General features: G+C 35.9%; 1 protein-coding gene across 16 annotated transcripts in view; it reads left to right on the top strand.

Annotated features, from left to right (window-relative positions):
* The window catches only part of EMB1895 (ARM repeat superfamily protein), a 38,360-nt gene extending 33,273 nt beyond the window's left edge, over nt 1-5,087 (top strand). For 8 of the 16 annotated variants that reach the window (XM_086447437.1, XM_086447432.1, XM_086447433.1 and 5 more), the window contains exons 8-10: nt 415-618; nt 699-2,572; nt 4,097-5,080. In XM_086447437.1, the coding sequence (XP_086303563.1) occupies nt 415-618; nt 699-2,572; nt 4,097-4,622 (2,604 nt within the window). In that variant the 3' untranslated portion in view covers nt 4,623-5,080. Of the gene's footprint in view, nt 1-414; nt 619-698; nt 2,573-4,096 lie in introns of all 16 variants that reach the window. The other 8 variants (XM_086447442.1, XM_086447441.1, XM_086447440.1 and 5 more) reach the window with 4 other exon arrangements.
* Nucleotides 5,088-12,119: the final 7,032 nt, after the last annotated feature.

The following is a 12,119-nucleotide window of genomic DNA, read 5'->3' as shown; positions in this document are numbered from 1 at the left end:
GACCTTGATGCAGTAGTAAGAGGATATGACATTGTTGGAGATTATAGTAAAGAGTGTAAGCTAGTGGCGATAAAAATGGGGATAATGTTGATTTTGATGATTTTGACTGGTACAATATAAACCTTGAATATGTTGTAGACCCGTGATTTTATATTGTGGATCCATGATGATATCAATATGGGGTTCTATGATTTATTATTTTAGTTTGCATGAGACTTAATGATATAATATGATGACACCAACTATTTGGAATAATTAGAGTCTTAACCCTAGCTCAAATTTTTCCTGATTTTTCCGAAATTTCCGAAAGTTCCCCTTGCCAACTTATTCCCAAACCCCGACTTGGTTATAATCAGAATTTGTGACTCAGATATGTTTTTAGTGATTTTATTTCTAAGTTGTTTCTGGATGTAGGTAGACTTGCTCATATCATTTATTTCCTGTAAATCTGCTTTGTGCATGCAAGCAATGGCATTACGATGTTTCTACTTTCTATCGGCGGGAGGAGTCTATCGTTTCTCCATTAATGCGAGTATACTCACAACATTGTTCAATGTTCTAGATAACACCAACCTCCCTTTGGTTTCACAGTGTGATGCTCTACGGATATTGCTTAAGGTCATTCCTCTTCTGCCTTTCTGTCTCATTTGTCATTGTTCCATTAAACCCCATTGACTAGATTCTTGGAAATTGTACAGATCTTCCAATCTACCCTACCAAGTCTTCCTTGCATGGATATGTCTGAATTTGTTAAGTTGGTGTCACTCGTTGAAAGTGCTGCGCAATCTCCAATCGCACAGAAGAGATTCTTGGCCCTTCGTCTTCTAGTAGACATATCTCGCAATCATAGAATGGCAACGGAAATGGCATCCCATGTAATTTTGTTATTGTTAGAGCAGATAGCATTAGTAGTGAAGCCTACAGTACTAAAGCCCTGTAGGTCTGCCTCTGACGTGATACAAGAATGGAAAATCCTGCTCAACCTTGTCCTTTGTATGGTTGAAGAATATTCAACATTGGGGGTTCTTGCACTCGATAAAATTAGATTCTCAATAGAATTCTTGGTGGATGTGTGCAAAGGAAGCATGGAAACAAGGAATTCAGGTTCTTCTTCTTTTTACGAGACACTTGTGTTGGAGGATAAAAAACGTAGTCCCATTGCAAAGCTTGTCTTCTGCATGTACAAGTTTTTGGAGTCTTGCATTGAAACACTCGATGAAGCCAATGCCATTACTTCTCAAATACACCACAGTGTGAAGCTTGTGGTTGAAACCATTCATACAAATAGCTTATTTAATCACGACATGTGTGCGATTTACTCGCTTTTATTGCATTCTCGTGTCATGTGGAGGGAAACCTGCAATGTTGACACATGCTTAGACATATCTCATTGTGACTATTGGACCAACCAGGAAAGGGTTACTCTTGAGTTTACAAAGAAGATGATGGAAAAAAGGGAAAATTGGGCAGCCTACAGAGTTGGAAAATGGGCAGCATGTCATGGAGCATGGTTTGTGGCTGAATTCACATTTAGGGAATTACTAAATAAGGTCCAATCAGAAGTTTGTCATTGTTGGTTAAAGTCATTGGCTCTATTTACCCGAGCAGAAAGCACTATTCTTCTTCTGCTTTTCCCAGAACAAGGCCATGAACTACTAAACAGGTTACAAATACATAAAATCTGGGCTACTCGTTTTGGAGAAGATTTAGGGGAAATTGGTCATAGTGTTGCTTGGAATACAGACTTATGCAATTACGGTGAAAGGTTTAATGAGGCTTATAGGGATGTTTGCTCTGCAGTGGACATGTTGTCAGCTGCTGTTACAACTGATCGAACCTTTATTTTCCAAAGGCGGTTTTTGGTTCTAAGAGCTAATATTCTAGAAATTGTGGTTGACATTCTTAGACTCTTGAATACCAATCCATGTAATAAGGGAAACATTGGAATCAATGGGCAGGTCGAAGAAAGTACAGGATCTGTACAAAATGTCCATTCCTTGGCTTATTTTTTAACACAGATCTCTTCTCGGCTGAAGAGGTTGGTGCACGAATTTGATCTACTTGCCACATCTTTAATGGGAGTGGACACCAAAAGCTTCAAAACCATTTCACGGCTTGCACTAAATTGTTCATTATTGGCTTTTACTACAGGGTTTGCTCTATATTTTCCAAACCTACATTCTTATGAGAAATATATGTATTGGGGTCCAGAGAACGTAAAGTTTTCACATTCGATTCTAATACAAGACATAGCTGAGCGATTGTGGTATATAGACAGTGAGACAAGTTCAAATCTAAAGCGGCTTTTGATACTAATTGGAGTAACTAATAACTGCTTCTATCTACCTCCAAGAGCACTAATATATAGGGCTGGCTGTAGAGAGAGAGAAACTTTAGATGTTTGTAGGTTAGTTGTATCGGGTGTTTTCCACATGCAAGAAGAGGCAAAAATAATGAACAATGACGGGGTTATATTACGAGAGTCGAGGGCCAGATTGCAATTTCTGTCTGACGTACTTAAAAAGTGGATGAACTTATCCTTTCATGCTCCCAAGCATTTCTTTCATGTAAGGTATGATGCTCAGAGATCCAGCTTGTTTTTATTTTTATTTTTAAAAGGCTCTGCTTGGTACACAACAAATCATTTGCATTGTAAATGTTTTGCAGAGCAAATGTTTTGTGATGGAAAATTAACTATTGCTTGGTAGTAATTGGAAACCTCTTGCAAAATCAGATTTTGTGTTTGGTTGATAACTTGATATTTGTAATGCAAAAAATTTCGAAGTGCTTAAATAGTGGAAATAACTTTTAACTTTTCGATATCATGAAAGAAATTATTTAAATTACAAAAGTATCTCTAATACTTGTTACATTAACATGCATATGCATTTACAAAAATATTCTTATTGTAGAAGCCCATGGGCCTAACTCATCCTCACAGGTGAGGATTGCCCTAGGTTTTATATATAGTCCAAGGTCATGATACCCAGGCGATGTGGGACTATTGCTCACACTCCCCCTCACGTGTAATGTGTTTCCTATATGCCTCTGGTTACCTGCTCTGATACCATGTAGAAATTGATCTAGGGTTTAGAGAAGATAAAGAGAGAAAGAAGAGAAGAAGAAATTTCAGAAAAGTTGTGTTTATTCTTTCTTCACTTCTAAGTTACATAATAAATAGGAAAGATAAAAAAGGACATGACATAAACATAAATAAAAAAGAACTATCACTAATAACACTTACACCTACATATTGGAATTACAAAATATCCATATTAAAGAAACTATTCAAAATACAAAAATACTTCCAGTACTTGTTACAATAACATGCATATTTATAAAATCATTGATGAGGGGTATTTTGTAATTTCAATATATAAGTAAATCTAACTTTCATGAGGAGTATTTTCGTAAATTTATTCATATATTACATTAACAGGGACTGAGGGTATACTTTTTTTGTTTTTTTTGTAATTTGATTATTTTGTGATAAGGGATAATTTTGTAAGTTTGACATACGTATGTTGGAGTTGAATAATTTTGCCGCAAATCATTTGCTGAAATTTCTTAAGAATTTAGGTGATCCATGCAAATTTTACGCAACGCAAATAATTTGCGTTAGTCTAACAAAGCAACCATAAAATTGATTTCAGCAAATTATTTGCAGCATACCAAGCAGGGACTTCGTGTTTTCTAATTCTTCCTTGAGCTTTACACGGGAGATGCCATCAATCTATTAACAATTCAATACTCGTAGGATCTGTAGATTCCCTATTATCGAACCAACCAATGGGGCTTAACATACAATCTATCTATCTAATGTAGAATTATTACTGTGGTTATCATTCTTCTGGGGCTCATGCTTTTAAAAATCTCCTAGTTAAACAATGAGCTCCATCAATTTGCTGTCACATTCTCTCAGTGTTTTTTTTTTAATACTTGAGAGTAAGTATATTTACTAGAAAATATTGGATCAATTAATTGAACTTGGAAATTCCATACATTTTTCCAAAACTAGCTCCTGGTGTTTATTTGAACAAATTGTTACCACAATCAATGTCATTCTAATAATGTCTTTACACTGTATTGACATCAGGCCTTGCATTGGTGCGGAACTATTTGCCTTCAATGCTGATACAAGAAACCCAAATGAATTATCCATCTTCTCCGGCTTCCAGCTCTCGCTAAATCTCTGCCTCCAATTGAAAAATGTACCATCACTTCTCTCTGTTCGGATCACCAAGTTTTACTGCATTCTAGCTGCTGCTAAGTCATCTGGACTTGGTGGAGAAAGAATAGAGCAAATGCAGTCGGGTTTCGAAACTAGGACCACAGACGATAACTTGAATTTGAGTGAAAAGTTACTGTTTTATGTGTCGAATGGGGATGAGAAAACCAGTAGAGAGAATGGTAGGGCTAGTGATGGTGATGGATATGTGTGGTCCTGTATAGGTTTTGAACCAAATGAGAAGATGCAAGGTTTCTCACCTTGTTTGCTTGATGTCTCTGCTTTTCCAATGGGTTCATATAAAATCAAATGGCATTGTTGTTGCATAGATAGTCAAGGTTCTTATTGGAATCTTGTCTCATTGAATAAGGGTCCTGTTTTTAGTGTCAAGTAGGCTCCTGTTACTGCTTCAATTTCATTTTATTGAATTATATTTAATTGGTTCTACTGTTCCTTGATTGAAACCTGAAAGGCTAATCTCAAATTTACAGTCTTAGAGTTAAAGTGTGTACAAAATATATTTTGATTTGGACATTCTCCACATTTTAGTGAAGATTTGAGACCACCTCTTGTGTTTTCAAATTGATGATATATGCCCCTTGACCTCGGCATTATCTGAGAGACTAACAACAAATGGCCTAAATCCCTCTTATCTTTAACCACCAGCCAAAGAAAACCTTGATTTCTCTTCAAAACCCAACTTCAAGCTCTAGGGTGAAAGCTCTTTCACACTCATCTTCTACCTTAAGGGTCTATCTTTCTTATTAACCCTCGAACCCTAGAACAAGATAAGATTTTAAAGAAGGAAAAAAGGGTTTTCTACTAGAGTCGTAGATAAGATTGAATAGGTTAAAAATAAATTACCCTAGATGTTGAATAGCTTCAAGGGGTGGTTGAATGTTATGGCATTTAAATCATTTTCCATTAGCCTTCTCTATAATAGACTGGAATCCGGACGATGTGTCATTTTCTAACAAACGAGGTTAATTCAAATATTCACCATAATGTGGAGGGCTATGTGACTAGGGTGTCGATGGGTACCCAATTATCCGACGTACCTGAAACAGATTAGTCAGTCAGTTTTGGGTCTACTATCATGGATCATCATATTTGTGGGTCCAATTCTGGGTAGCTATCTTAGGGATCTGATAAGAGTTGGGTCCCCTTTGGGTAGCCAACTGGTATCCCATTAGTAAATTCATTTTATTTATAACATTTATTACAAAATTAGTAGTCTAATTAAGTTCTAATAAAGAAATATCATAAAGTAAATGTACTTAACTGAAATAAAAAAATAGAGAGAATGTGAATTATAATCGTACTTGAACTGAATTATAATATAACTGAATTAACAAAGAAATATGACAGAGTAAATGTACTTGGAACAGAATTTTTCACAATTTATTCTCAAAAGTTTGGTCTGCTTGAAGAATTCATTGTTGATCTTTACTTTCAATTGAGGAATTAGAAGTTAAATTGTTGCATTTATGATCATTTTTCTCACTTAAAAATATTATGTAACTTAATCGGTACTCGATGGATATATAGGGTATTTGTAGGGTTTGGCTCCAAAGTTCTCATACACGAAATCGAAATTGATAATAACCGGAACGGAGACTTTATCTAGGGTCCGCTTCTGGGTATATGTGGAACCGACAGTTGACACCCCCACATGTGACCATCTCTAAATCAACCATTCCCATATCATTTGAAACATGCTTTGTTCTCGACTAATGATAAACTGACTCGAAAAAGGCACTTGAAATTCAGTCATTTATCGTGACTCTCTGTTCCCTTAATTAAGTTTTAATATTTTCTTCCTTCAATAAATAAAATTCGTTTTCACCCTAAGAAGTCTGTGAGTTCCCGGGTTCAGTTCTTTAAGATCACCTTATTCAGATATTTAGCTGTGAATTACAGACTGGGTTTTGCCCTTCCCTAAAATTTCTCCAACTTGCCATGAAGGTTGCAAAGGAAGGTAAATTACAAGAATTTTTTGCTTTCCAACGTATTTTTAAAACTCAGAAACTTGAGCCTAACTTGAATGTTCATAAAAGTTAAGTTGATTTGAAAACTTTTAAGTTGTCGTGAATTTGGAGATTCTTGTTCAATATAATTGTGAAGAAAATAACGAACAAAAGAATGCCAAGATCTATGTGGTTTGGCAATGATGCTTATGCCCATGAACATATCTAATCTTCGTCACTAAGAAAGCAAATGAGAAAAATACAAGAAATAACCATTCAAATTTTAATCCCAAACCCAAGTCCTAAAACCTTTGTACACCTCTCTCCCTTTCAATCTCAAATCCTAGAAGAAGAAAATCTTAATTTGATATAAAAATCTCATGACATTCTATTTATAAGATTCCAAAAGTGGAACTTATCTTAACCGTTATATTAAAGCAAAATCTAATGGCTATGATAAAATACACATAAATATAACAATCTCCACCTTGACTTTTATCACAGCCACACCAAAGATTACGTGGGATAATAATCTATCACATGTGCCCGTCACTCCACCTTGGAAATAAACCGCACAAGTCTGTCACGACGAACTTTGCATCATTTATGCTTGGGATGCAACTTCACCTCAAACCTGAATGAACCCGAATCAATCACTTGTCTGCTAACACTGTAAATAACTGTTGACCTTCTAAACCACCAGCTACACACATTATCGAATCATCCTAGTCCACCCCGACTCGATCACATGGCCAATGCACATGTGTAGCAGTCTCCATAGAGGTATCTCAACTTGTCCTCTCGAACCGTAGGAACTTCCTCACAATCATTTGCAATTTGAAAACTCAAATTCGCTTCTTCCCCATCTGTGAAAGAGACTCTCCATAAACATTTACTACTTTGTATTATCCTGTTTCCAATCAACCGTCGAGGTCTTAACTCCACCTCCCCTTATTAGGATCATACAACTACGTGGGATTTTCAGAACTCCACCTCCAGCCTACTTACAACCAATAGAGTTCAACATGCCAAGTGATATTAGATTCTTCCGCATTTTTGGGACGAAGACACACCCTCCAAAGTACGTATCACTTTATCAAATATTTTGATCTTTACCGTATCAAGTCCCGTGACATCACAAACAAATCCATCACTCAAAGAGACCACACATATCTTCCTTTCTTGGAACATATAAAAAATGGTCATTCTTAGAGCATATGTGAACGTAACAACTTGAATATAATATCCACTAATTATTAGAGAAAATGTGCTTACCTTTGGAAACTGTGAAAACATCTTCGTTGTAATCTTCATGTCCATCTTTACTTCCCATTGCAACAGTTGCACTATCAGAATTATCCCTACTTTTTTTTTTTGTTTCTTTTCCGTACGAACTGAACAATCCTTCTTGATGTGACCATATTCTTTGTAGTAGTAACACTGTATGTTCTACTTCCCATTCAATTTGGATTTACTCCTATTATTTTCAAATCCCCTATCCTTCCTCGAACAATCAACCATTGATCATTACTTTCAAGATTGTGCCTCATTTTAATATAATTCGATAAGAGAGCTACTTTGACCTCTTCCAACTTCATTGAATCTTTTTCGTATAGAAGCTTTGTCACTAAATTTTTGTAAGAATCTGAAAATGAGATAAGAAGCATAAGGGCATTGTCTGCATCATCCAACTTAACATCAAATTTGTCTAATTGATCCGAGATTTGATCGAACAGATTCATGTATTCTAGGATATTCACATCCTCTACCATTTTCAAGGCATACAATTTCCTTTTAAGAAATAACTTGTTGGTCAAGCTCTTACCCATGTAGATATTTTTCAACTTCTTCCAAAGTTCTGGTGCTGATTCTTTTTCTTGTCTACAAAACAAAGTCGAATTGTACTAACCATTTTCACCTCGATATCTTCCCAATATGCATTTGTCATCTTTTCTAGTTTACCAGACTTCCCTTTTAATTCCCTATCCTGGCCCTATTGAACTAGTATATCTTTCACACTTTTTTACCACATATTAAAACATGTGTTCAAAATCTTCAGTACCATCTGTAGACACCTCAATTTGCACGGGCCACTACTTGAAAGGGCCCAAAAATACAGACTTTTCAAATAAATGGGCCAACGGACTTCAAGGGCCCAAGTCGTTGAAAAGTGACATTTTGATCGAACCAAGGCCCCTAAGACCTCCTAATGGTTTGGGAGGCCCGCCAAGAGGACTCGGCCAACCCTCCGTTTTCCCAATATTCACCGCTTCACTTCCAAAATAAAAAACGCCAAATTTTCGATAAAGTTCACTAACGGGCCTAAAAAGCCCGATTTGCCAACATGTGGCATTTTGATTAATTCAATAATTTCAAAATCTAAAAAAAAAAATGGATAAAACTAAAAATGTGAGACTTGGGACATTTATCACTTCCTCTACCCTTACCACTCCATCGCCGAAATAAAAAATACTCTAAGCCCATTTACGACCCACTAACCTTCATATCTCTAAAATCAATTTCTCACCTTACCCTCAACCTAAAATCGATCCCATATCACCTAAACTCCAAAATATCTCCAAAATATCCAAATCTATTCCAAAACAAACTCTACCCAATCCAATAACCTAAAACCATTCCATAACCCAAGCCCAATACACTAAAAAATCCACAAACCTTTATCCATATCCAATTCACATCCAACCCATAATCCTAATCCACAAACCACTACCTGAAAGCGTCCTCGATCTGCGGGGTGCGCAGATCCGCTTTTGACCCTTGAGATTTGGGAGTCGCCACCTAGTTATTATGGTCTAGGAACCAAACTGACTCTAAAACGGATAAAAAAAACTAATCTACTACAGAAAAATTGAATCTGGGGATCACATTACGGGGTTGGAAGGTGTTAGGCACCAACCCCGCCCGGCCAATGCCGATTTCTACTTATCCCAAATAAGACTACATTGCTAATGACAAATTGATAAAAAATAACGAAAATTTTACCTTCGATACGCAAATGTTCTATTCCCTCAGATCTGATGAAACTATTCCTTGTACCGTACTCCTTGCTTCGTTCTGTCTCCGGATCTGATTTTGGATCTCTGAGGCAAGGTATCTCCTTTTTAGATCTGGATTCTTCGAACTTTTTTTATGAATTTTGGGGTGTTTTTGAAAGGCTTCTAAGTGTTTTTCAGGCTAAAATCGAAGTATGGGTATTAGGTAAGCAGTTGGGGCTTCAAAATTAGGGTTTTGGGAAGGTTGTGGAGGCTTCTTGACTTACTTTTTTTAGGATTTTTTCTTTGATACGAAAATAGGGTGTGGAGGCTCCTATTTATAAAGTTTTTTAGAAGCATTAGGGTTTGATTAGGGTTTCTTTTAGAGTTTTAATTAGGGTTTTGACTTTGGTCTTATGAGATTGACTTAGTCTTTAGGGTTTTAATTTAGGGTTTTGACTTTAATGTTATGAGATTGACTTGATTAGTTTAGATTAGAGGTTTTGATTTAGGGTTTTGACTTTAGTCTTATGAGATTGGCTTGATTAGTTTAGATTAGGGTTTTGATTAATGGTTTTGACTTTAGTCTTATGAGATTGACTTGATTAGTTTAGATTAGGGTTTTGACTTTAGTCTTATGAGATTGACTTTAGTCTTTCTTGATTGACTTTTAATATCTTGACTTTAGCCTTAATTGATTGACTTTAATATTGACTTTAGTCTTACTTGATTGACTTTTGGAGAACCCTCTTTTATTTTATCTTTAATTCTTTGGGCCCTCAGATGGAAGGGTCCTTGAATAAATATCCTGGCAACCATCAACAATTTTGCCTAAAAGCCTGATTGATCAATTTTTTGATTCAAAATTTTAAATTAATTTTATTAATGTTTCACTTTATATTATTTAATGGTTTATTTATTAATTTCAAAAATTTTAATTATTAAATTTGTAAAATTACCGTTTTGCCTCGAAGAGGATTTTTTACGTTTTAAGTCGTTTTTCAATGTTCCAGGATGTTTTGGAATCAGTTTTTCGTAAGGAATTCGATGGGAATGTTGGTTTTTGTCATTTATGAAAATTTTTGTGTGAAATGGTTGTGAACTTTATGAGGGGCATTTTCATAATTTTGTCGAATCCTGTGAAAATTGGCGAAATGATTTGTTTGGTTTTGATTTGTTATTTTATGTGTTTGAATGAGTCTTTCTAATCGTAACGTAAGCCTTAGGGTTGTTTTGATATTAGGGGTATTTTGGTAATTTGATCATTTTTAGTGATTTTTATAGTAAAGCTTCTTTTTAGTCTGCAAGATGATGATTTCTATGTTTCTGGGTCGTATTTTCCTAGCGTAGCGTGGTTCCTGAGTTTTGTCGATTCGAGATATCTTGTCCGGATTTCTAAAACATATCTAGTAACAAAATAAAGCATTGGAATAGATGTCCATCATTAGGAACCGTTGCGATCGGGTTGATAAATTGATTAATCAGGCGAGTGCAAAAATGGTGTGTCTACACTACCCACATCAACCAATCACTATATTGATAATCAAATGACACATGTCATCACCCCATCTCACCTCCCTCATTCAACTATCTACCCCATTAATTTTCTTTAAACCTTATCTACCCACACATCAACCCATCACCTTTTCTCTTAAATCAAATACATCTACTCACACCCCTAACCTATACCTCCTCTAATCTACCCACATCAACCCATCACCTTTTCTCTAAAAAAATCTAATCTACCTACACCCCTAACCTATACCTCCCCCTAATCTACCTTCATCATTCCCTACAAAACCCACATCTACAACCTAAACCTACACCCATCCTCTCAAGTCAAACACTCAACTTCTCCCATCAACCCATCTCAATCCTTCATTTCCATCCATTTTAACACATGGCATCATCTCCCACACCCTCCCAAAATATCATCAACCACCCACTTACACAACCCTTCTTTTCATTAAAATCTCATCTCCTCAACTCACTTCACCAATTAATTACTCTCTTACACAATCTCATCCTCTCAACCACTCTCATTTATTTTATTCCATCTAATACTCAACCCAAATAGGTTGAAATATCCAACCCATTTGGGTTGTAAAACAACCTATTTACCCTTCTTACACAAATGCCCTTCAATCATCTCAAATTTACCCTCATCTTTCTCTTAAACCCCACACCATTCTATCACTTCTCTTCATTTTATCCCATTTTATCCCTAAAATAACTTCTCAACATTTATAAATACCCTCATCTTATTCCCAAAAACTCCCAACACTTTCACTACAAAAATTCTTCCAAACTCTCTCTACTAACAACTATCACCATTCTCACTAAGAAAAATCTTACCAATTCTCTCACTAATCCTTCCCAAGTCTCACAAAAAAAAATCACATACTACACTCATTTCTCTTATCATCTCTTCTCTACTCCTTCAACCATACAAGAGTTGTATTTTCTTAAAATACTAAGGACTCAAAAAACTCAAAGAAGAAGAAGAAAAGAAGAAAGAATATACAAGGTGAGTGCAACAAAAATAACCCCCTACTCTTCTACACCCTCTCATCCTCCTTCTTGTATCATCCCCCTCCTCTTCACTTTGTTCAAATGGATTTGTGATGAATGGACCTCAAGGCAAATGATCCGTTAGGATCATCTCTTTAAATGAGATGATCCTATGATCGAGGCGAAAGTAAATCCCTACTTGGGGTACAAATACACACACGTGGCATATTATTTTTCACTTTTAAAAAAAATCAAAATAACCGAGTTGAGTTGGGGTTACCACTATTTAGTGGGGAGAAAAGGGTGCCTAACACCTTTCCTTTTCTTCAACCGAGTCGCTTACCCCAAATCTCAAAGATTTGATCCGTACCTTATCCATCGAGAGTCACTAAACGCCAAAATGTCACTTTTTCAAAAAAA

This window comes from Akebia trifoliata, chromosome 7 (assembly GCF_017979445.1).
Source record: "Akebia trifoliata isolate Shusen 1 chromosome 7, ASM1797944v1, whole genome shotgun sequence".
NCBI lineage: Eukaryota > Viridiplantae > Streptophyta > Magnoliopsida > Ranunculales > Lardizabalaceae > Akebia > Akebia trifoliata.
This window is presented reverse-complemented; position numbering and strand designations above follow the sequence as displayed.